Below are 24,605 nucleotides of genomic sequence, written 5' to 3'. Positions count from 1 at the left end.
TTATTAAAGAGTATCCAGTTCTTTTTTTCTTTTTTAAGATTTTATTTATTTGTTTGAGATAGAGGGAGAGCATGAGTTAGGGCAGAGGCAGAGGGAAAGGGAGAAACAGGCTCCCCACTGAGCAGGGAACCCAATGCAGGGCTCAACCCCAGGACCCCGGGATCATGACCTGAGCCGAAGGCAGACACCCAACCAACTAAGCCACCCAGGGGCCCCTCCAGCTCTTGTTTTATGATTAAAAAAATATTCCCTTGTCCCTTGACTGTGTTTCCTCTAAATTCCTTTTCTGTTTGTTTTGGTTTCTCTTATGTCTAATGAATCCTTACTGTTTGTATTTAAAAGAGAGTCATGAAAAAAAAGATTGGGTGAGACTTACTGACTCAGCAGGCTTCACTATAGCTTGAGCTGGAGGTTGGCTTGCCATTTGGTTTGGAGATTCCCAATTGACAATATATTTTCTCTTGGACTATTCAATTTCTGCAGATAAGAATCCTTCAATTTTCTGTTTGGAGGTTATTTGGTTGGCTGTAGGTATTCTGGGAAGGAAAAGGTGGTAGGGAAATCCACCATTCAATATATAGATTTTTACCTAATTTCCCCATTTTCAGCGGTGTACCTCACTCTCTCCTTCCATTATGGTGGGTGCTCTAAGTCTGGAGCCTCTAGGATTCAATTTCTTAAGAGATTTAACCTCCTGTCAGGGTTGGGTCTAGGGTCATCTTTGGCTGTTTGGGGTAAGGAAGGGGACCACGGACCCTTATATTTCCCTCAAGTATTCTCCTTGTTTTCATCCTTGAACCCCACCTCTACTTTTCATGGTACCTCTTACCTCTGAGTCCTGGGCTCTTCAGTCTTGTTTTGTATTGTTACTCATCTCTGTAGGCATAAATGATTTAGATGTCACTTCTCCATTCCCTTTCCTCCTTCCAATTCACTGACACTTTCAAATGCATTGACACCTCTTATCAACTAATTGGTTCTTTTCTCATTTTCTTTGTTATTGTGAGTTTATACCTTTATTTTTTAAATTATTTTTTTAAACCTTTTCTTTTTTTATTTTGATACATTAGTCTGAACATGCACATCTTTGATACAGAAACGTGAACAACCACCGACACACAAACATTTTTAAATGAAGTTTTTTTCTTTTCCTTATATTTTTTGATAGCTCCTCCCTTCTCCCAACCTCCCTCCAGAGCAGCTTTCTTTCCAACAGAAGCAGTTCATGTGAACTGTCTTTTTTTTTATAATAATTTTTTATTATGTTATATTAGTCACCATACAGTACATCCCTAGTTTTTGATGCAATGTTCCATGATTCATTACTTGCGTATAACACCCAGTGCACCATGCAATACATGCCCTCCTTAATACCCATCACTGGTCTATACCAATCCCCCATTCCCCTCCCCTCTGAAGTTTTCAGTTTGTTTCCCAGAGTCCACAATCTCTCATGATTCATTCTCCCTTTTGTTTACCCCCCCTTCATTAAAGTTTATACCTTTAAAATTAAAAAAAAATCTTCCCTGTGAAGTTGGTAGAGTTTGGAGCAGAGGTAAATGCTCATACTTAGTCTACTATGTTTAACAGGAAGTCCTACTGGATTAAGAAGATGTGGTCCATATATACAATGGAATATTACTCAGCCATCAGAAAGATTACACAACATTTGCAGCAACATGGACGGGACTGGAGGAGATTATGCTAAGTGAAATAAGTCAAGCAAAGAAAGACAATTATCGTATGGTTTCACTCATTTATGGAACATAAGAAATAGGAAGATAGGTAGGAGAAGGAAGGGAAGAATGAAGGGGGGGTAAACAGAAGGGGGAATGAACCATGAGACTATGGACTCTGGGAAACAAACTGAGGGCTTCAGAGGGGAGGGGGGCGGGGGATTGGGATAGGCCAGTGATGGGTAGTAAGGAGGGCATGTATTGCATGGTGCACTGGGTGTTATACGCAAGTAATGAATCATGGAACATTGCATCAAAAACTAGGGATGTATTGTATGGTGACTAATATAACAAAATAAAAATTACAAAAAAAACACAGCAAAACAAAATGGGAAGTCATAGCCCATATTTTTGTTGAATTAAATTTCATGAGAGACAAATTTCTGCAACTGACTACTAGCAATAAATGTTTTGGGGAGTAATAAGTCTGAATATTTAGGATGAAAGTTGAAGTATGTTCATTTTATTTCCCAGTTAAAAAAACTTAATAGCCCTGCATTGTGAATTCAGAATCTTTGGAATTATTTCCTTGGATTTACTTATAACAATATGTTTGAAATGTGTTAAGTAGAAAAATTGGCAGGATCACAGTGTATGTGTGTGTTTGCAAGTGTGACAGCAAGAGAAACTGATAGAATCCAAGAGAAAAGCAAGTGTTAGATTTTGGTGGGGAGAAGGTTGGTATTTCAGCACATAGCCACATGAATATTTTTAGTATCATCAATAGTTTTTTAATAAGTACCTAAAGTTGATTTTTTCTTTACTGTCTAGTACCACAGACCATTCATGCTCTATCAGTGTCTTAAAAATACTGTCCCAATTACACTAAGGATCCCTTTGAATGAATGCACCTCTGGCTCTTGTGGCCAGGCTATCTGCAGCTCTCATTATCTTGGCTGCTTTCAGAAGCCTCCTATGAGCCAAATGGTGAACAATAGAGATCATTCTTCAGTCAAGCAACTGAGAAGGGGCTGCTTTGGTTCATTAGTCCAAATAGGATCTTTTACTTTTTGAGTTGCAATCAAAAGATCAGTGGAACTGTCATTTCTCTTGTTCTTCTTAAAAAATCATGTGAATTTCCTTCAGTTTGGCAATGTGAAGTCCTAGCTTCTTGCCCATCATTTTATAGTACCATTGTTAAGTGATATGAATGGAAATGAAACACATTCCCCAAATATCTGTAAGGCTAATTGTGGAGAAAACAAATATATTTTTCTTATCTCTTCCCCTTGGAGAAATTGTAATAGATAATTCCAATCTTAACAGTTTCATCCTACTTCAGTAAAACTGATTTTCCCTCCACTACCCCTTTGGAGTAAATTTTCACCTTTCTGCTGGATTTATGACTGCTATTACCAATACTATGAATTATTGTAGTGTTGGATAGTACTACTAGGATGCTGACTCTACTTTTTTTTTTTTTTTTTTTTTAGAAAAAAGAGATAACCATGTTGGAGCTTTAAAATTTCTTGATCATAGAAGACACTGAAACATTAGTCCAGATTCTAGGCAAGCTTTATCGCTGACTTTTTGTGTGACTCTTGTAAATCATTTAAGTTTTCTGTGTCTGCATTTGTAAAATACGTGATCCTTAATTGTATAAGGAACTCCCAATCTACTGAGTCTAATAGATAATAGATAAGCTTATCCAGGGGTGAACCTCATGTTTTATTCATCTTTGTTTTCTCTTCCTTAAATTCGTAATAGTTTACTCAGTAAATGTTGACTGAAAGAGTATGAAAGAAAAAAATAGGATATAGGGCAAGTGGTAATCCTATGAGATTCTCAGGAGAGTAATTTTATATAGATTTAGTATATTCAGCTTGATTCCAAAGGCAAAGTTGAGAGGAAGCCTGTGGGGCTGCATGTTCTTCAGTGTAACGTGAAGTACTGAGCTGATTATAGTGGTTATGAGATTAAAAGATATATATTTTTAATGGGCAAATCCTTTGCTCAAATACAGGCTGCAGTCAGTATGTGGCTGAGGAGTGATCGCTCTTGTTAAAGGGGCTCCAGTGTACCCTTTGAATTACCTTCACACTCACTGACTGTTTTAAGAGCTTGGCTACCTTCCACCTTTCTGAAAGCAACTCTACATTAGATGTGAGAAAGATGTGGCTCACTTTAAACTTTGGCTGGCATGAGAGAAGAATGGAGAAGGCAGCAGAGAGTGTTCATGTATGGCCACTACTAGAAAGAGTTCTGGATTTTATAGTCATGGAAATTAAATTGTATGATTCACAATATCCTCTTTTTAATTTTTTTTTTCCCCCAGAATGTTCTCTTCTTCCTTCATCCCAAGTAGTCTCTAAGGAGCATCCTGATACAGAAAAGATGTGAAAGGAAGAACGGGCTGTCCTCACTTTCAGGTTTGAGGATGACATTTCTAGTACTGATATTATGGGGGAATTGTGATTTGTTTGTTATATTAATGAAAATCATGGTTTTCTTTTTTTCCCCTTTTCCTTTCAAAGGAGCCACCTCTTTCTGGACCTTTGTTTTCCCTCAAGTCACTGCTGAGGTATTTGCAAACCAAGCCAAAACTTACATTTTATCCACCAAAGTAGAACAAAGCAACTGCTAGTAGAAATAGCCTGGTAACTAGTGGAAAAAGACACGGGGCTGACGGAAGTCACAGGACTTGTGTTTAAAGCTCCGTTCATTACTTACCCCCAACCTGCCATTGACAAATCTTTCAAATTTCTAAGTCTCTCTATCCTCATCTGCAAAATGGGGTTAATGGAGGATTTCATCTGCAAAGTGGGGATAAAAGAGATTAAAAGAGATGACGTGGGTACATTATGCCCGAAATAAACATGAGTTGAATCTTAACAATAATATGACTGTGTGGTTACAACTAAAACTTTTTCTCCTTTTGCTGTCAGAAATGCCTTCGGTAGATTTCAAATTGTTTTTCATACTGTCTGCTCTTCTTTGGTGGGGATCCCATTACATTGCTTGTAACTCGAGTATACATGGCTGCAATTTGTGTTCGGCTTCCTTTCTCAAGGGTTGAAATAGGCTATTTAGGGCTGGCACAAAAGTACAAAGCAAAAATTTCAGCACATGCCATCAAATCTTGGAAAGTCATCTAAAGGAGGAAAGATTGCCGCTGAGAAAGGAAAACGGCTCTTTTCTGGGCATCATTTCTGCTCTTCTGAAAAAAAAGCCCAGATGTTGCAATATTTTTCAAGGCAGAGTATTGTCCCAGATGGAGGAAACACTGACAAGCAGAAAAGCGAGATACCTGGGGTTCCGAGGCAGCACCGGGATGGGGTGGCGCGCCCTGGGCTCCGAACCTCGTAGCTCTTTGTTGGGGGCGGGGGAGTCATCATTTCCGCGGAAGAAATGGCTCCCCCTTGGAGAAGTCCCTTCGCGGCCACGGCTCCGCGACCCTCGCGGCCCCTAACCTCCGCCCCTCCCAGTTCTTGCGGACCCCACAACGTGTCGGACTGCGGTGCCTTTAAGACTTTTGCCTGCTGCACATGCTCAGCTCTTTGTGTGTTGTTGGAGTTTTTCTAAGAAAAAAAAGAAGGAATAGGCAGGACGATGGGGCGGAGGAAGGGGAAACGCGGGGGGGAAAAGCGCTGCACTTTTGCAGCTGTAGACGGCCGCCAGGAAGGGCTTCTTTTTTGCTGAAGCTGCGAAGCCTGCCCGGTCTGCTCTTTCGTTGGTGGGGCTCAGGGGGCGCGTGGTGTGAGTGGGGCCGGGTCCTCCCCCGCGCGCCGACGGGAAGGGGACTGCAAGCACGCGGGCCACACCTGGGGGGCCAATCTCTCCTCAGCTCGCGGGCCGGGCCGGGTGGGCGCGCGCGGGGGAGTCCCCGGTCCCTGTCAGGGCGGGGCGAGACCACGGCGCTGGGCCTGTGGGGGGGAGCGTGGGCACGCGCGAGTGGGGGCAGGCGGCCCAACGCACCGCGGGCTCCAGCCGCAGCCCTGGTGCCGGGCTGACAGCATCGGAGAGAAGATGGCTGCTGGGGGGCCGCTGGCCGCCGGGCGGGCGGTGCGGGGCTGAGCCCCGCTTCCCGAATTCCCCTCCCGTGTTGGGCGCGCCCACCTCGGGGCTCCCGCGGGCCCCCGCCCTCCCTGGCGCGCGGGGCTGGAGCCGAGGCAGTTGGCGCGAGCCGCGGGCGAGGCGGGGCCGCGCGCGGGGTCCCCTCCCCCTCCCGCAGGTCCCCTCTGGAGCGCTCCGCGCCGCCTGCGCCGCCCGCTATCCACCTCCGGCCCGGCCCCGGGCGTCGCGGCGGTGGGCTCGACTCGCTGAGGACAAGGTCAACAGACCGAGAGGCGATGCCTGAGTGCGACTGGAGAGAGCCGAACGGAGGCGACGGCAACTGGGATCTGTCCCTCCTGACCGGGGAGCGGGACTGGGGCAGGCGCCGGTGAGGAGGAGGAGAAGCGGCGGCGGAGGCGGCGGCGCGGTTTTCTCCGGCCGAATTCCCCCCCTGGAGCATCGCTGTCCGCGCCCGCGAGCGCAGCCCGGCCGGGCAGGGGCGCCGGAAAAGATGGAACCGGGGGGCCGGGCCCGCATTGGCCCCCCGCAGCCGGCGGCCCCCGGGCTGTGGAGGGCTCGGCCGGCGGGCGGCGGCGGCGGCGGTGGCGCCTCCTCCTGGCTGCTGGACGGGAACAGCTGGCTGCTGTGCTATGGCTTCCTCTACCTGGCCCTCTACGCGCAGGTGTCCCAGTCCAAGCCGTGCGAGAGGACCGGCTCCTGCTTCTCGGGCCGCTGTGTTAACTCCACCTGCCTCTGCGACCCGGGCTGGGTGGGGGACCAGTGCCAGCACTGCCAGGGCAGGTTCAAGTAAGTGTCTTCGCGGGACCCCGTACCTCAGCCCTGCCCCGCACCCGTCGCGCCCCCTCCCATCCGTCGCCTCACCCCCGCGCCCTCAACGCGGCCTCGGGTCCCCGGGCTGGGAACTGCCCGCAGCGCGCCGCCCCCCTGCAGCCCCGGTGCCCGGAGCCCTGGGACCCGCGCGGAGCCCTGACCGCCCGGCACGCAAACCCCTCGCGGTGGTCCAGGTGTCCGCAGCGGCTTCTGGTTCCCTGCTCTTGAGCGTTTCCATAGTCAGTTACGGTGCCAAACACCGTTTTTGTTAGGTCACTGTTTTTTTAATCAAAAATTATGCAAGTAACTCACGAAATACTTGAACATTGCCAAACATTCAAACAGTTGCAGAAGTGTAAAGGTTAAAAGTTACGGTCTACCAGTACCTCTCTCTACTCCCATCCTACTCCTCTCTCTCGAGGTAACCACTGCGAAGATTTTAGTTTATTTAGTATTGTAATAGTGATCCTAAGAGTTTATGATGGGCTTACTCTGTGCCAAACACGGTTAAGCGCCTGACGTGGATTATCTCATTTGTTCCTCACAACTCTGTGAGTTACTAGGATTATTATACTGGATTTACAGAGAGAACTCGAGGCAATGAGTTTAAGTCATTTGCTCAAGATTACACAGTACTAAGGGCTGAGTTGCTTAACTCCAGAATGTTTACTTTTGGTCAATATACTAAGTTGAATTTGCTAGGACAATTTTAATTGAGAATATGAGAGTGACTTTGGGTAACGTAAAATGATGAAATATCTGGACTTTTTAATGCGGTGAAGATAATGGATTTTTTGAACTGTTAATTTCACTATCAGTTGTTGTGTGAGAGCATCACTGGTTTTTCTCTGAAGCTGAAGGCCCTAAGGAGTTTGCTTTACAACAGTAAAGATACTCTCCCCCTATTGGCTGATATTTCTTACATTCCTGCCTGATATGAGAAGAAATGGGAGAATTGGGGGGAGGAGCAAGTAAGATAGTTGAGGCCATTAGGGTAGCCATTTGACAATTTGCAGATAATAGTCATTAAGTAAATCACCTTCTTAGGCTTCTAGATAGTTATTGTGAAATTTGCTGGCTGTTTGGTGTCTCTGAAATTGTACTATGTAGATTACTGATATTTATTGTCAGGATGATGGCAAAATCTAAGTGACATGGTTCGAGCTCTAAGGCAAAGGTAGGAAGTATGATTCACCTTATTAGTGGATTATAGGAAAATGTCCTAGGAGTTTTCAATACAGCATATTTTCTTTTTTTTTTTTTTTTTTTACTGTTGCTAATTTAAACCATGCCCCTTAAAACTCATTGTGAAACTGTATTTTTTTGAAGGGCCCTTTTTAATTTTAGGTAGATTGTACTATTTAAATTAATTTACAGCAGGTTTTTAGAAGTGAACTCTTAAAATGAAGCTTCATGAAATTCATTTGTAGCAATAGATTGAAATGTTTTCTCGCTTCCTACTATCACAAATTAGTATAATACTGTAGTTTTTTTTGATACTTTTTTTTAAATTTGAAAGATGCTAATTAAAAGTTTTAAAAAGTGTTTCAAGAGAAGGAAAGGTATCTTATTGAATTGTGTTTGTTAGTAGCTGTTTTTACTTAGGTGTTTTGAAACTTTGGCTATGACAATTGCAGCCAGCCTTTTTATCAAGCAAGAATTTTGAACATATGAACTGGTAGACAACAATGAAAAAAGCTGCATCAATTTTTTACCTCTTTCTATAAATAAATAGGAAGATAACCTGGGCACATATGTGATTTAGTGATTTTGGCCTTTTTGTGGGTGGATTTGCTCCATTTATGTAAAGAGGGCAGAGATTGCTATGGTCCTGAGAAGCTCCTATCTACATTTTGTAGTAGTGGAACTTGTTAATCACCTAGATCAGCAGCCTGTAACCTCACTAACAGATGTCCCAGTTAGTAGGAAAGGTCAAGTTAAACTAACTTAAATAACAGGAAGATGGTGTTCATAAACATAATACATTAGTGAGTAAAAGAGGAATAGCTTCTTAAATATAGTTAAATAACAATTAACCCTGAATTAATCATTGAATATAAATCATTTCCTTGGAAACTGTTAATTCCTATGATTCATTGTACTCTGTTGGTAAGTACTTTTTCATTTCTCAATGGAATCCAAGCTATTAATTAGAGTAAATATAACTGGTACTACTCTGTGTTTTATGTATACTCTTAAGGGGTAAAATGTGGTATTTAATGTTAAAGGAAGAATCAATTTAGAAGAAAAGAATTCTTCCTGGTAAAGTGTATGCTAAGCTGAAAAAGGTTTATTTGAGGATGGTGGCTTGTTTTATTCAGCAGTTGAAGTAATGACATAGTGGGAAAGACTGGATATTCTCACTTCATTAATTATCTTGAAAATCTTTTACTAAGCTGACGGATAGCAACCTAGCAAACAGATATCAAAAATGATCAATCTTGGTAAGCAGGTGTCAAAATTAATTGGCTGGTTCCATGGTAACTTAGTTTTTTTCCTCTACCGTGGGGATTTCACTAGGGAATAAGAGAATTCTTCAAATGGTTCTTTTGAATGGAAGATTGATGGTGGGTGGGGGGGAATGCAGAAGCAAATATGGTATCAAAAGTGGTACTTTAGTTCTCTTAGCACTGATTCCATCTTCAGTTTCTATATGAAAAGAACAAAACACTCAGAATTATAAGCCTTTTCTCACATAGGTTAAAATGAATACTTATCTTGGGCTAAAACTAGGCTGAAAGGTTTGGGACCGAGAATCAGAAAGGACAGTGCCAATATGAAATATAATAATTAAGGATATAATATATGCTAATTTGAGTTCTACTTACTTGAATAATGCTAGTATAACATTAGGCTAGAAAACATTTTACTACAAACTATTTAAATGAGTGATATTCTCTTTTAGAAACTAGTTCTTTAGAATTATTTCTGTAGAGTATTTGAGATTTATATTTATATAAATTTGTATTTTGTGTTCAGACTTGGACATTTTCTTGCTAATGTGACTTAGGAACCTATGACTTCTAATTTGTAAGCAAAATAAACTTAGTTAATGCTCTGAGATTGGAAAATATCTCATTGTGAATACTTTCTAAATGTAAGTTTATTAAAACATTTATTGAATATCTTTCTAAAATCATTTTTACATCTTATTATATGTTTAATGTATATAGATTTTTTTTTAACCTCTTAGGTGAGTCAAATGTGGATACTGAAATTCTCACATTTGTAATACAAGTATCCCATTTCTGGTGACAGCAAAATGAGGATATAATAATCAGGAATTTCATTGTTATTATAAACAGAAAGGGGCAGGGTTAAATATGTAAATATGTTTCCTTAGCTGCTAGGAAAAAAACATACATTTGGAATCCTTTCTATTAATAGTAGAAAAACAGTCAGTAACTATAAAGTTGCATTGAATGCTCCCTGACCTCAAGTCTGTCTTTCTTTCATTTAATTTTTTAATGCTTTTACCCGTAAGTTTTTTGTAAGTTTTTATTTAAATTCCAATCCATTAACATACAGTGTAATATTAGTTTCAGGTGTACAATTTGGTGATTCAACACTTCCATACACCACCCGGGACTCATTGCAATAAGTGTGCTGCCTAATCCCCATCACCTATTTAACCCATCCTTGCCCACCCCCTCTGTTAACAGTCTTCTTTAATTATTTTAATTAATTTTTTTTAGAAAGAGCATGGGAGGGGCAAAGGGTGAGGGGGGAGAGAATCTTTTTTTTTTTTTGAAGGTTTTATTTATTTGAGAGAGAGAGAGCACTAGCGAGTGGGGGTGGGGGTGGATAGAGAGGGGCAGAGGGAGAGGTTCAAGCAGACTCCCTGCTGAGTAGGGAGCCTGATGCAGGGCTCCATCCTAGGACCCTGGGATCATGACCCGAGCAGAAGGCAGATGCTTAATCAACTGAGCCACCCAGGCACCCGAAAAGAGAGAATCTTAAGCAAGCTCCATGCCCAGTGAGGAGCCTGTCTTGGGGCTTGATCTCATGATCCTGAGATCTTGACCTGAGCCGAAATCAGAAGCCTGCTGCTTAACCTACTGAGCCATCCAGGTGCCCCAGTCTTCTTTATTTTAAACTAGGATTATAATATGTAATTTATATCCATGGGTTCTTTTTGTATCATTAAAACATAATTACACAGTAGAAATTTAAAATTAGAATATTTCTAAGATCCTAAATTGATAAAGTAAGTTACTTGTAGTAACATGGTTTTCAAAGATTTTATTTATTTATTTGAGAGAGAGACAGAATGAGCATGAGCAGGGGAGGGGCAGAGGGAGAGCAGGATCGGATGGGGTGGGGGAGGGGCAGAGGGAGAGGGAGAGAGACAAGCTGACTCCCCGCTGAACATGGAGCCCATCCCAGGGCTTGACCCCCATGACCTGAGCTGAAATCAGACACTTAACTGACTGAGCCGTGCAGGCGCCCCAGTAGTGTGGTTTTCAAGATCATCTATCTGTATGATTTGGCTCCTTTATTAGCAGATTTGACTTTGCTCCTCCTTTTTTTCTGTATTGGTCTTTTGGGTCCTTGAAAGCGTCACATTTCTTTTGATTTTAGGGCATTTCATTCTTGCTGTTACTTCCCTAAACCCTCTTTCCTATCTGGTCTTTTGCCTGACTGATTACTAAACATCTTTCAAATCTTTGCTTTTACTTGTACCTGAAGGAGGCTTTTTTGACTGTCAGACTATGTTACTGCTTATTATGTACTCTTTCAGCACTCTTTTTTCCTTTTTAGTACTTTCAAAAGGAATTATTCAGTTATAATTTTTTTCATTATTTTTAAGACCTTTATTGAGTTATAGTTGACATGCAATAAAATGTAAGTTAAAAACGTTTTATCATACATATACACCTCTGAAACTATCACCACAATGAAGATCATAAAAATATCCATCACACCCAAAAGTTCCATGTGTCCCATTGTAATTCCTCTCTTTTCTTCCTGCTCTTCCTGTCTCCAGGCAAATACTGAGCTGCTTCCTTTCACTATAGATTTGTTGAATTCTCTAGAATTTTATGTAAGTGGAATCATATAATATGTACTCCTGTTTTTCTGGCTTCATTCACATAGTTTATTCATTTTGAGATTCATTAATGATGTATCATGAGTTTATTCCTTTTAATTACTGCCCAGTATTCCCATGTATGGATATACCACAATTTATTTTTCACCCAGTGATAGATATTTGGGTTGTTTCCAATTTTTAGCTACTCTTTGTAAATCTGATATGAACTTTTATGTGCATGTCTTTATATGGACATATGCTTTTATTTATCTTGGGTAAATACGGAAGAATGGAATGGCTGGATCACATAGCGGATATATGTTTACTTTTCCAACAAACTGACAAACTGTTTTCCAGAGTGGTTGTATTGTTTACATTCCCACCAGCTGTGTATGAATGTTCTAATTAATTCACATTCTCACCAATACTTGGTATGGTCAGTCTTTACTTTTGGCAGTTCTAAGTGGTATGTAGAAGTATCTCATTGTGGTTTTAATTTGCATTTCTCTAATGACTAATGTTGAGCTTCTTGTCATATGCTTATTTGCCTTCTATATATCTTCTTGGTGAGGTATCTGTTCAGAACTTTTGCACATTAAAATTTTTTTTTCTTTCTTTTTTTTTTTTTTAAAGATTTTATTTATTTATTTGACAGAGAGAGACAGCCAGCGAGAGAGGGAACACAGCAGGGAGAGTGGGAGAGGAAGATGCAGGCTCCCAGCGGAGGAGCCTGATGTGGGGCTCGATCCCAGAACACTGGGATCACGCCCTGAGCTGAAGGCAAACGCTTAACGACTGCACCACCCAGGCGCCCCTTTTTTTTTTCTTTCTTGTTATTGGTTTTTATGAGTTCCTTACATGTCTGGATACTAGTTCCTTTTCAGATATATCATTTGCAAATGTTTGCTCCCAGGCTGGGGCTTGTCTTTTCATTCTCTGAACAGTGTTTTCAAAGAGCACAAGTTTTAAATTTGATGAATTCCAGTTTGTCATTTTTTTCTTTCATGAATTTTACTTTTGGTGTTAGATCTAAGAAACCTTGGCCTAAGTCATAATTTCTCTTTAATTTTTTTTTTCTAGAAGTTTTGTAGTTTTAGATTTTACATTTAGGTTTATAGTCCATTTTGAGTTTATATCTGCATATATGAGAGGTATGGATCTCAAGTCTTTTCTTTTGCATATTGAAATTCAGTTGTCCAGGGCCATTTTTTAAAAAAAAGATTTTATTTATTTATTTTGAGAGAGAGAGAGTGAGTGAGAGAGCGAGCACAAGCAGGTGCCCCTGTTTAGGGCTGTTTTAAAGACTATCCTTGGGGTGCCTGGGTGGCTCAGTTGGTTAAGCATTTGACTCTTGATTTTGGCTCACGTCATGATGTCAGGGTCCTGGGATTGAGCTCCACATTGGGCTCTGCCCTCAGCACGGAGTCTGCTTGGGATTCTCTCTCTCCCTCTCCCCCTCTCCCTGCTTGCACATGCTCTCTCTCCAAAATAAATAAATAAAATCTTTTAAAAAATAAAACACATAAAAAGACTATCCTTTCTCTGAGAAGTCAACTTTGTCTCTTTGCCAAACCTAGTTGTTCATCTATTTGTGTGTGTATTTCTGAACTCTGTTCTGTTCCATTGATCTATTTGTACATCAAGACAATAATGTCTTGATTATTATAGGTTTATAAGTCTTGAAGTCAGCAAGTGGTAAGTCCTTTAATTTTGTTTTTGTTTTCTTTTTCAATTATTCTGGCTATTCTAGGTTCTTTGCATTTCTATATGAATTTCAGAGTCAGCTTGCCAATTTCTACAAAAAGCCTGCTGGGATTTTACTTGGGATTGTGTTGAAGCTATAGATGAACTTGGGGGACAGTTGATGCCTTATTAATACTGAGTCTTCTGACTCATGAACATGGTGTCTTTTATTTAGGTCTTTTTTAATCTCTCAGCAGTATTTTAAAATTTTCAGTGAACAGGTTTTTTACAGTGCTTCTCATATTTTTCCCTAAGTATTTCACATTTTTTGATGCTGTTGTAAATTATATATTTTTTAGTTTTAATTTCTGTTTGTTGCTATTATATGGAAATACAACTGTTTTTTGTTTATTAATCTTGTGTCTTTTAGTCTTGCTAATAAACTCATTAGTTGTAGTAGATTTCTGTAAATTCCTTATGATTTTCTGAATAGACAATTATGTTGTTTGCAAATAAAGATACCTTTGCTTGTTTCTTTGTAATCTGTGTGCCTTCTCTTTTTCTTGTCTTATTTTACTGGCTAGAACCTCCAGTGCAGTGATCTATACATGTAGTGACAGTGGTCAGCTATATGCTATTCATGTTTTAGGGGGATAATATTTAATCTTTAACCTAAGTATGATTGTAAGTTTTTTGTAAATCTTTTTTATCACATTGAGGATGCTTCCTTCTTCCTAGAATGATGAGTTTTTATTGGAGATGAATATTGGGTTGTGTTTTCTACATGTGTTGAGATGATCATATCATTTTTCTGATTGTTCATTGATATTATGAATTCTGTTGCTTAGTCTTTAAATGTTAAACCAACGTTACAGTCCTGAGATGAAGACCATCTGAAATGATGTATTTTCTCCATATATTATTTGGATTTGATTTATTAAAATGTTGCTTAGGATTTTTGTATATATGTTCGTGAAGGATATTGGTCTGTACTTTTTGTATAATGTCTTTGTGCGGTTTTAGAATCAGGGTAATGCCAGCCTCATAGAATGAGTTGGGACCTTCCTGTTTAGTTTGCTGGAAGAGTTGGTGTAGAATTGGCATTATTTCTTCATTATGTGTTAGGTAGAATTCACCAGTGAAGCCCTTGAGGCCTGGAATTTTCTTTAACTCCACATTCAATTTATTTAATAGAAATTCATTTGATTTAATGTATATAAGTTCAATTTATATAATATATACAGGATTGTATAATTAGAATTTCTTAAAATTTATTGGCCAGAATATTGTCCATCTTTGTGAACATTCCTTGTGCATGTGAAAAGAATGTGTGTGATGGGTGGAATGTTCTATAAATTTCAGTTAGGTCATAGTTTTGTTCAAGTTTTCTAAAACCTTTCTGATTTTCTGTCTACTTCTATCAGTTACTGAGAGAGGTATTAAAATCTTCAATTATAATTATGCATTTATCTATTTCTCCCTGAAGTCTTATCTGTTTTGCTTCATGTATTTTGAAGCTCTGTTATTAAGTGCATGAAATTTTATATCCTCTTGATAAATTGACCCCTTTTTTCATTATGAGATGACTATTGAAAAGACGATCCTTTTCATTCATGTCTTTGTACCTTTGTTGAAAATCATTTGGATATGTCTGTCTCTGTATTTGTTTCTTGATTCTGTTCTGTTCCTTTGATCCATGTGTCTGTCCTTTTGAGAGTCTCTTTTTTGACTATTGTAGCTTGATAGTAAATCTTGAAATTAGATTGTGAGATTCCTATAATTCTATTTTTGAAAATTCATTTAGTTATTCTAATTCATTTGCTTTTCCACATTTTAGAATCAGTCTGTCAGTTAAAAAAAAATCCTTCTGGGCTTTTGGGTGGGATTGTGTTGACTTGAGATCGTTTTGGAAAGAACTGACATCTAAACAATACTGACTTCTCCAGTCCATCAACATGATATATTTCTTCATTTATTTAGGTTTTCATGGATTTCATGCATAAGTGTTTCATAGATATATATAGATCCTACATGTAATAGATTTATACCTAAATAGTTTTTGTTCTTTGATGCTATTATAATTGATATTGTTTCTTTTAATTTCAATTTCTTTTTGTTCATCTTTATTATGTGGAAATACAATTGATTTTTGTATATTGACTTTGTATCCTGCCTGCAATGTTGCTAAACCCACTTAGTTTCAGTAGCTTTTCTTATAGATTCCTTGGGATTTTCTACATAGACAATTATGTTATCTGCACATGGAGACAGTTTTACTTCTTTCTTTGCAATTATATGCCCTTTATTTTTTTTATTGTATTGTACTGGCTAGGACCTTTAGCTTGATGTTAAATAAGAAAATAAGAGTGGATATCATTGCCTTGTTCCCAATCTTAGGTGGAAACATTCAGTTTTTAGTATTAAGTATTATGCTAGCTGCAGGCTTTTTTGGTAAATGCCCTTTATTAGGTTAAGGAAGTTCCTACTATTCCTTATTTTGAGAGTTTATCATGTATGGATTTTTATATTTTTATTTTTATTTTTATATTTTTTATATTTTTATATATTTATATATTTATATTTTATATTTTTATATTTCCGTATCTGTTGAGATGATCATTTAGTTTTTCTTCTTTAGTTTGTTGATATTGGTGAATTAAATTGATTGATTTTCAAATGTTTAATCAGCCTTACATTCATGGGATAAACGCCACTTGGTCATAATATATTATACTTTTTATGTATTGTTGTATTTGATTTGCTGTTATTTTGTTGAGGATTTTTGCTTCTGTGTTCTTAAAAGATATTACTTTTAATTTTCTTTTCTTGTAATGGCTTTGGTTTTTTTGTCATGATAACACTAGCCTTATAAAATGAGTTGGAAAGTGCCCCCTCTTCTGTTTTCTGGAAGAATTTATGTAGAGTTGATATTACTTATTTTCATCAATGTCAGTAAAATTCATCAATGATGCCAACTGGGCCTGGCATTTTCTTTATGGAAAGGCTTGCAACTATGAATTCAGTTTTTAAAATAGATGTAAGGACATTCATTTCCTTGATTTCTTTTTGAGTGTGTTTTGGTAGATTGTCTTAGAGAGATTGGTCCGTTTCATCTAAGTTTTCAGATTTGTGAGCATAACATTGTGTATAATATTCCCTTATTATCCTTTTAAAGTCTGTGGAGTCTTTAGTAATTTTTCTTCCATTTCTGATATTGGTAGTTTTACATTTTCTTTCTTTTTTCTTGCTTAGTTTGGCTAGATATTTATTGATGTTATTGATCTTTTCAAAGAATATGTTTGGTTTCATTGATTCTTGCTGTTTTTTCTTTTGTTGTTGTTTTCAGTTTCATTGATTGCTGCTTCCTTTGGTTTTTAATTTTCTTTTCTTTTTTTCTTTTTTTTAAAGATTTTATTTATTTATTTGACAGAGATAGAGATAGCCAGCAAGAGAGGGAACACAAGCAGGGGGGGTGGGAGAGGAAGAAGCAGGCTCCCAGTGGAGCAGGGAGCCCGATGCGGGGCTCGATCCCAGAACTCCGGGATCACAACCTGAGCCGAAGGCAGACACTTAACGACTGAGCCACCCAGGCGCCCCTCTTTTCTTATTCTAATTTCTTAAGATGAAAAGTTCACATCCTTAATTTGAGATGTTTCTTCCTTTCTAATAAAAGTTTTTTGATGCTGTGTGTATTCTAAGCACTGCATTAGCTGCATCTCACGTTATCGATACGTAGTACTTTCATTTTTATTCAGTTCAATATGCTTTCTAATTTTCCTTTAGACATTCTCTTTGGCTTATGTAGAACAATTATGTTTAAGTTTCAAATATTTGGGGATTTACCAAAGATATTTTGTTATTTATTCCTAGTTAAAGTCTATTATGTTCAGAAACATACCTTGTATGATTTCAGTTCTTGTAACTTTGTTAAGACTTGTTTCTGGAAAAAGTATGGTGTATTGTGGTGAATATTAACATTTGCAATTTAAAAGAATGTACATTCTTCTGTTGAGTGGTATGGTATAGAAATCTCAATTAGGTCATGTTTGTTGTTGTAATTGTTCAGATATTCTTTATCTGTACAATATTCTGCCTTGTTCTGTTGATTACTGAGAGAGGAGTGTTGAAGTCTCTAGCTGTAACTATGATCTGTCCGTCTCCTTTCACATCTGTCAGTTTTGCTTAATGTTTCAAAGCTTCTTTGGTGGGTACATATACAATTAGAACTGCTATGTTTTTTGGTGAACTAACTCATTCATCATAATACCATTTCCTCCCACTTTTTCTTTGGTAATTGTTTCTGCTTTAAGGTCTTCTTTGATATTAATAGCTACTCTATTTATATATATTTCAATCTAATTTAATAATCTCTTTTTATTGGTTTTTTGAGACAATTTACATTTAATGTATTTGGATATATTTTGGCATTCTATTTTAATTTGCTGTTGGCCCTTTGGGTATATGTCTTTTTTAAAATCTAAATTCAGTTAGTCAACATATAATACATCATTAGTTCTTGATGTAATGTTCAATGATTCATTAGTTGCATATAACACCCAGTGCTAATCACATCACGTGCCCTCCTTAATACCCAGTTACCCCATCCCCCCACCCACCACCCTTCCACAAACCTCAGTTTGTTTCCCAGAGTCAAGAGTCTCTTATGGTTTGTTTTCCTCTCTGATTTCTTCCCATTCAGTTTTCCCTCCCTTCCCATATTGTCCTCTGCACTATTCCTTATATTCTACATATGAGTGAAACTCTATTTTAATTGTCTTTCTCTGATTGACTTATTTTGGGTATATGTCTTTGTATTATTTTTTAGTGGTTATGCTACTATGCTAGTAGTTACAATATGCATACCTAACTTTTTGTAATCTGTTCAGAGTTAATATTATTTTTCTTCAGGTAAAATTAAGTTTTAGAACTGTATTTGTCCATTTATCCATCTCCACTGACCTTCACTATAATTGTCATATACATCCCATCTACTTGTATGACAAACCCCATTTAGATAAAGTTAAAAATTTTGCTTTCAACAGTATACGTATTTTAAAGAAGAGGAGAAAAATTAGCTTTTATATTTTCTGAGATAGCTGCTCTTTCTTTTGCTCTTTGCTTTTCTGTAGATAGAAATTTCCTTCTAGGGTCACTTCCCTTTAATGTGAACCTTTTTTTTTTTGGTCCATTTCTTTTCAAACATTTAAAAAAAATTTTTTTTGGCCTAACAATACCTTTGCTTTCCCTTGTTTAGTGAGTGATATTTTTACAGGTATAGAATCCTAGGTTTTCAATTCTTTTCTTTCAGCATTTTAAACAGGTTGCTCAATTCTTTTCTGGCCTGTCATGGTTTCTGATGGGAAGTTTGCAGTTATTCTAATTGTTTTTCTCCTATATGTAATGTCATTTTCATCTAGCTGCTTTCAAGATTTTTCTACATTTTTTGTTTTAAGCAGTTCAAATTATGATGTGTCTGGCTGTACGTTTCTTTAAATTTGCCATGGGTGGTAGGGTTTGCTCAGCTTTTTGAATTTATATTTATGTCTTTCACCAAAATGGGATTTAAAAAAACCCATTATTTCTTTTAATATATTTGTCTGCAGTAATCTTTTTTGTTTCTTCTTCTGGGACTTCAGTGACACTAATGTTAGGTTTTTGATTTAGCTCCACAGTTTCTTGAGGTTCTGATCTTTTTTCTTAATTCCTTTTTTAGATTTTTTCTCTCTTCAGATTGTATTATTTCTTTAGAACTATCATTAACTTCACTGACTGTTGCCTCTGTCATCTTCATTCTGCTTTTGAACCCATCCAGTCTTTTAAAAATTTAAGATGTGGTATTTTTCATCCTTAACCTTTTCATTTTGTTCTTTTTGATGATTTTTCTTTCTTTGTTGAGAACTTCTATCTTTTCATTTCATTTTATTGTCTTTACCTTTGTCTCATGGAGTCTAGTTATAATAGTTAATGTCTGATGATGCAAATTTTTGGACCTTAGGATTGACATCCATTGATTATCTTTTCCTTTGAGAATTGTGTATATTTTCCTAGTTCTTTGTATGCTGAGTGATTCTTGGATTTATTCTGGACTGTGAAAGTTATCTTGCGTGGATTATGGGTCTTGTTATGTTCTGGAGGATGTTGATTTATCAATCTATCTATTTATTTGTTTATTTTTATTTAGTAAGCAACAAACCAGTTATGTTCAAGCAGCAAATTCTCTGTCATGCTTTCTGCGAGCTGTGTTTTTTTTTGTTTTTGTTTTTTTTTAAACCAGAACGTTTATTGTGTTACTAGTCCTTGAAATTCTTAAGATGAACTGGATGCTGCAACAGCTGCCCTCTTGGGCTTAAGTGTTGTCCCTTCAAAGAATCCATCCCTGAATCTGCAGTATACAGTTTTTAGGTGCCTCATTCGACTGGTCCCAGTGGTATTTCATCTTTTAGCCTTGGCACTCCAGTTATACTTTCTCTTGAACTTGGCAGGATAGCCACGTTTGCCACAGGTGGACTTCTGAAGGTGGTAGGCCTTCGAGCCACAGCAGCGGCACAATGTGTAACCTCTTACTGTGACTCTTTCCAAACGGTGATGTCCCTTTTGTCATCTTGTTTCCACAGCAGACCCCCTGAGGGCGGTGGTTCTAATTATAGTTCTGTTTTCAGAGCCTTTGGATCTGAATGCACATGTGCCACTCAGGGATTATTCTGAGACTTGTGCAGTGTTTTAAGTTTTAATTCAGTTCTCAAAGCCTTCATTAAGCTGCTTTTGAGTCTGTTCCTCATAGGAGTATTATGTGGGTTCATACACAGAATTAGGGTATTTCCATCTTCAGCTTTCTGTTACTTGGGACACCTTGCACACTCTGGTATGCAGGGGTACTTTTTCCCAGACATTCTTGCTGGAAAGACAGAATTTCTCCTTTAAGAGTCCATCTGTATATGTATGTGTTGCTGTCATTCTCAAGGTTTGCCATCCTTTTCATCTCTATGGCCATTGTTTTAGTAAAGTCCTAAATTTTTCTCTACTGGGTTGTTGCAGTAGCTCTTTAATTTATTTCTCTGCTTCTAATTTTCCCCTTGCTATTCTCTTCTTTCTTGCTACCAAAGTTTGCTTCCTAGAACACAAATTTGATCATATCTCTTCTTTGCCTGAGAACTAGAGTATTTAAAGCAGTGACTCTAAGTTTTCTGATGAAGAATCTATTGTCACTCAAATTCTTGTTCTTTTGCTAATGTGTCATTTTCCTCTGGCCTTCTTTCTCTTTTTTCTTTTAAATTTTCAGAAACTTGATTATGATGTATATGGGTATGGAATTCTTTGAGTTTATCTTATTTGCTCTGCTTTTTGCTCTGTAGGTTTTATATCTTTTTCAAAATTTGTGACATTTTCTGTTATCATTTTTTCAGCTCCACACTTTCTTCTTTCCTGTGACTCCAAAGAGACAAATGTTGGATCTTTGTTACGGACTTCTAGGTCACTAAAGCCCTATTCAGTCTGTTTTCTTTCTATTCAGGTTAGATAACTTTTATTTATCTATCTTTATGTTCACTGATTCTTTCCTCTATTATCTCCATTCTGCTATTGGGCCCAACTTGTGAGTTGATATAAAAAGTTTCATTTATCATATTTTCCATTTCATTCTTTATTTCTTCTGTTTCTTTGCTTGAAACTTTTATTTTTACATTTGTTTTGAAAGTGTCTGCAGCTGTTTGTTGTACCATTTTTCTGATAGATGCTTTAAGATTCTTGATAGATAATTCCAGCATCTTTACCATTATCATTGATGGTAACTTCTGATTATCATTTTTTCAGATGAGTTTAGATTTTCTTGTTTTTTGGTATGGCAAGTAATTTTGGATTATATCCTGGATATTTTGAGTATTGTGCATGAGATTCTGGTTCCTGTTTAAAAATTTAAAAATTCTGTTTTAGGAGGTAATCAACTTGTTTTAGGACAGCATACACGACCTTCACTTTTTTTTTTTTTTAATATACAGCTTTATTGAGTTGTAACTTATATACCATAATATTCACCACCTTAAATGGCTCAGTTGTTTTTAGGATATTCAGAGAGTGGTGCAACTATCACCATGTCTAATTTTAGAACTTTTTTTTTTTTTTATCACCCCACAAAGAAGCCCCATTTCCACTGGCACTCAACTTTGTATTTCCCTCACCCAACAACTCCACTAATCTAGGTAGGCACTAATTTACTTTCTGTCTCTGTGTACTTGTCTCTTGTGGACATGTTAAATAAATGGAATCATACAACGATTCCAGTCTTTTGTCATGAGCTTCTTTCACTTAGCATGTTTTCAGGTTTCATTCATGTACTGTGTGTCCATTCCTTTTTATTGCTGAATAATATTCCATTGTATGGATATTCTACATTTTGCTAATTCAGTCATCAATTGTTGGACATTTGAGTTGTTTCTACCTTTTGGCTATTATGAATAATGCTGCCATGAATTTTTGTGTACCAAATTTTTGTGTGGACATATGTTTTCATTTCTCTTGGGTATATACTGAGGAGTGTGCTGGTCCATTTTTGTGCTGAGATTCAAATGCCAGTTTAGTTTCCGAAGCTTTGGTTGTACCATTCTGCTCTGCCCTTTTTGTCTGCTACTCAGAGACCATTCTGAAATGCAGATGATATTCCATACCATAGTTAAATTCTAAAACTTTTTGCTTTGTTGATTGAGATCTGTTTCACATATGGGCTGCCTGCGGGTGTACCCAGGACTTCATACATAGATTTGAAGGATCTCCTTTTTTCATCATCTTCATCTTTGTAATCCCTTTCCATTCTCTAGTTAGGAGGATGAGGGGTGCTGACTCTGCTGTCATTTGCTTAGTGCAGGGCGGAGATGGTCCACCCCAGGATCACTGCAGCTGCTGCAACCCCAGTGATGAGGGGCAGGGGTACTGCCTCCTTGCTGGTACTTATTTAGTGCAGGACAGAGATCACTGAAGGGACCCCACCTCCACTTTCTCTCCCAGTGGAGAAGGGAAGATACTTATTATTTTTATAGGTAAAATATAAGCATTTTTTTTAAAGCACTGTGTAAATTAGAAACTCTCAAGTTGATTCTCTGTGTCTCATAAAAGAATAGAAACTCTAAGAGCATTTTCCATGTTTTGATATATTAAGTTTAATGTCAGGCTTCATTTGTACTTTTTTGACAATGTAATTGTGTTAGTGATGAATTTTTTCAAGAAAATAGAATTTATTCTAACTATTTTATATAAGAATAATATTAATAGCATTTGAATTAGCATTTCAAACTTAAATTATGAGTTTAGAGGAAAAGTAGTATAATGTGGTAGAAAATCTTTTACGTATATTGTTTTTTTTATTGCTGATGAAAATCCTGGGAGGCAGATATTGTTATTCTCATTTTATAGTGGTAATAGAGAATGAAAGACCTAATGTCATTATTTATGCAAAGTCTCATAGATATTAAGTGACAGGTGAATTGCCTAATCATGTCTGTTCTTTATCCATATCAAGCCATCTTTTACTCTTCATTATGTTTTTCCTTAATTATAAACTCATAATCTTCTGGATTTCCACATAGCATAGGGGTTACTTAATATCATGAGTAATGCCAAACTAATATGCATTTGAGACCTAGTTCTGCCAACGTGCCATGAACTTTATATGGATTTGTTTTGCTGCTTTACTGAACACTTGATAAATTTTATCTCATTGCATTTTTAAAGCAATCTTGTGAAATAAATAGTGTTGTTGTAACTTTTTACACACAAGGAAGCTGAGGCTTAGGGAGGTTGAGTCACATACCCATTAAGGGACCAAGCTGAGATTTTTGTAGTGTTTCTAAAGTTTTGCCTATTTCTTTTGGTTTCTTAGTTGTGTCTTTTTCTTTCTTCAGTGAAAAGAGGCAATGTTATAAGAGTTCTTACTTGTTCTTTACAAAGTTAATATGAATGGGTGTGTTTTATAGTAGAGATGCCAAAAGAAAAGTCTAAGCTTATCAAACAGTTCTCTATGATGTAATAATATTTTATTTGTCTCCAAGCTCATTGATTATTTGAAAGTATATTGTAATAGGAATTTTTGATGTCTGGTTCCAGATGGGCTGTGAGTGGTTGGTGAATCCTCAAATTTGTATACAAAGTATTATTTATATGAATTTTTGTAGGTAGGGGGCGGTTAGCTTTTACAAGATTCTCAAAAGTGATCTCAGATCTCAAAATGATAAGAATCACTGTATTATGGGAAAGAAAGTCAAATAACAGTCACTGTATATGTACAGCTTGAAAAGGTATCTTTTCTAAGACATGGAATGATCTCAAAAGTAGTTTTTAAATTTATTTTGTAAAAAAGCTTAGGAAGATTATACAACAAGGATAAAAAATTCGTCTTGTTTTTAATTGCTCAAATAATCCAAACATTTACATCATTATTACACATAGAAACATGTAGATACAATGTATATTTACATATATTTAAATACATACATATACCTGACATATTTCTATAAATATATATCAGAGTGATGGGGAATGCTCCATCTTCCCTTCTCCATGTTTGTATCATCACTTTACATACTCTACACTTATTTGCTCTTTGTATATTGTTATTCCTCTTTCTGTAACCATGTTGTCCACTCTGGCAGTTACTAGCCACATATAGCTATTAAAATTAGTTAAATTTTAAAGATTCAGTTCCTTTGTCACACTGGTCATATTTCAAGTGCTCGATAGCCACATGTGCTGAGTGGCTCCCATACTGAACAATAAATAATATAGAACTTTTCTATCATTGCAGGAAGTCCTGGACAGCATTGTCCTGGAATGTAAGGTCCAGGAGGGCAAAGACAGTTTTTTTTTACTGTTTTTTTTTTCTACTTTTTATATTAACAGCTTTATTAAGATATAATTGACATACCATAAATTTTACCAGTTTAAAGTACATGATTTAATGGTTTTTAAAATATACTTATAGTTGTGAAACTATAACCATAATTTAAAAACATTTTGTTATTCCGTAAAATAAACCTTGTACTCAAGAGCAGTCACTTTCTGTTCTCTTCCCTACTCCCCGGCACTAGATTGTCACTAATCTACTCTCTAGAGACCTTTTTAAAGTTCACTGTTCTATCCCCCATGCCAGGAATATTGCCACATTCAAAAAATATTTTTGAATTAGCGAATGACTATGTGTATTTTCTGTAGTCTACTTAGGGAGAAAGTCAAACTATATAAGTAAATTTTTAAAAAATTTTTTTATTTAAAGATTTTTATTTATTTGTCAGATAAAGGGAGAGAGAGACAGAGCACAAGCAGGGGGAGCAGCAGGCAGAAGGAAG

General features: G+C 37.4%; 1 protein-coding gene and 1 pseudogene across 7 annotated transcripts in view; one reads left to right on the top strand and one right to left on the bottom strand.

Annotated features, from left to right (window-relative positions):
• Positions 1 to 5,691: 5,691 nt before the first annotated feature.
• The window catches only part of ATRNL1 (attractin like 1), a 746,554-nt gene continuing 727,640 nt past the window's right edge, over positions 5,692 to 24,605 (top strand). For 2 of the 7 annotated variants that reach the window (XM_026494203.4, XM_048218728.2), the window contains exon 1: positions 5,694 to 6,536. In XM_026494203.4, coding sequence (XP_026349988.2) covers positions 6,241 to 6,536 — 296 coding nt within the window. In that variant the 5' untranslated portion in view covers positions 5,694 to 6,240. Of the gene's footprint in view, positions 6,537 to 24,605 lie in introns of all 7 variants that reach the window. The other 5 variants (XM_026494204.4, XM_057308392.1, XM_057308394.1 and 2 more) reach the window with 4 other exon arrangements.
• LOC123000757 (60S ribosomal protein L37-like) lies at positions 19,582 to 19,876 on the bottom strand (annotated as a pseudogene).

Source organism: Ursus arctos, unplaced genomic scaffold, assembly GCF_023065955.2.
Source record: "Ursus arctos isolate Adak ecotype North America unplaced genomic scaffold, UrsArc2.0 scaffold_7, whole genome shotgun sequence".
NCBI classification, from domain to species: Eukaryota; Metazoa; Chordata; class Mammalia; order Carnivora; family Ursidae; genus Ursus; species Ursus arctos.
Note: the sequence above shows the minus strand (reverse complement) of the source record. Positions and strands in the feature narration are given on the sequence as shown.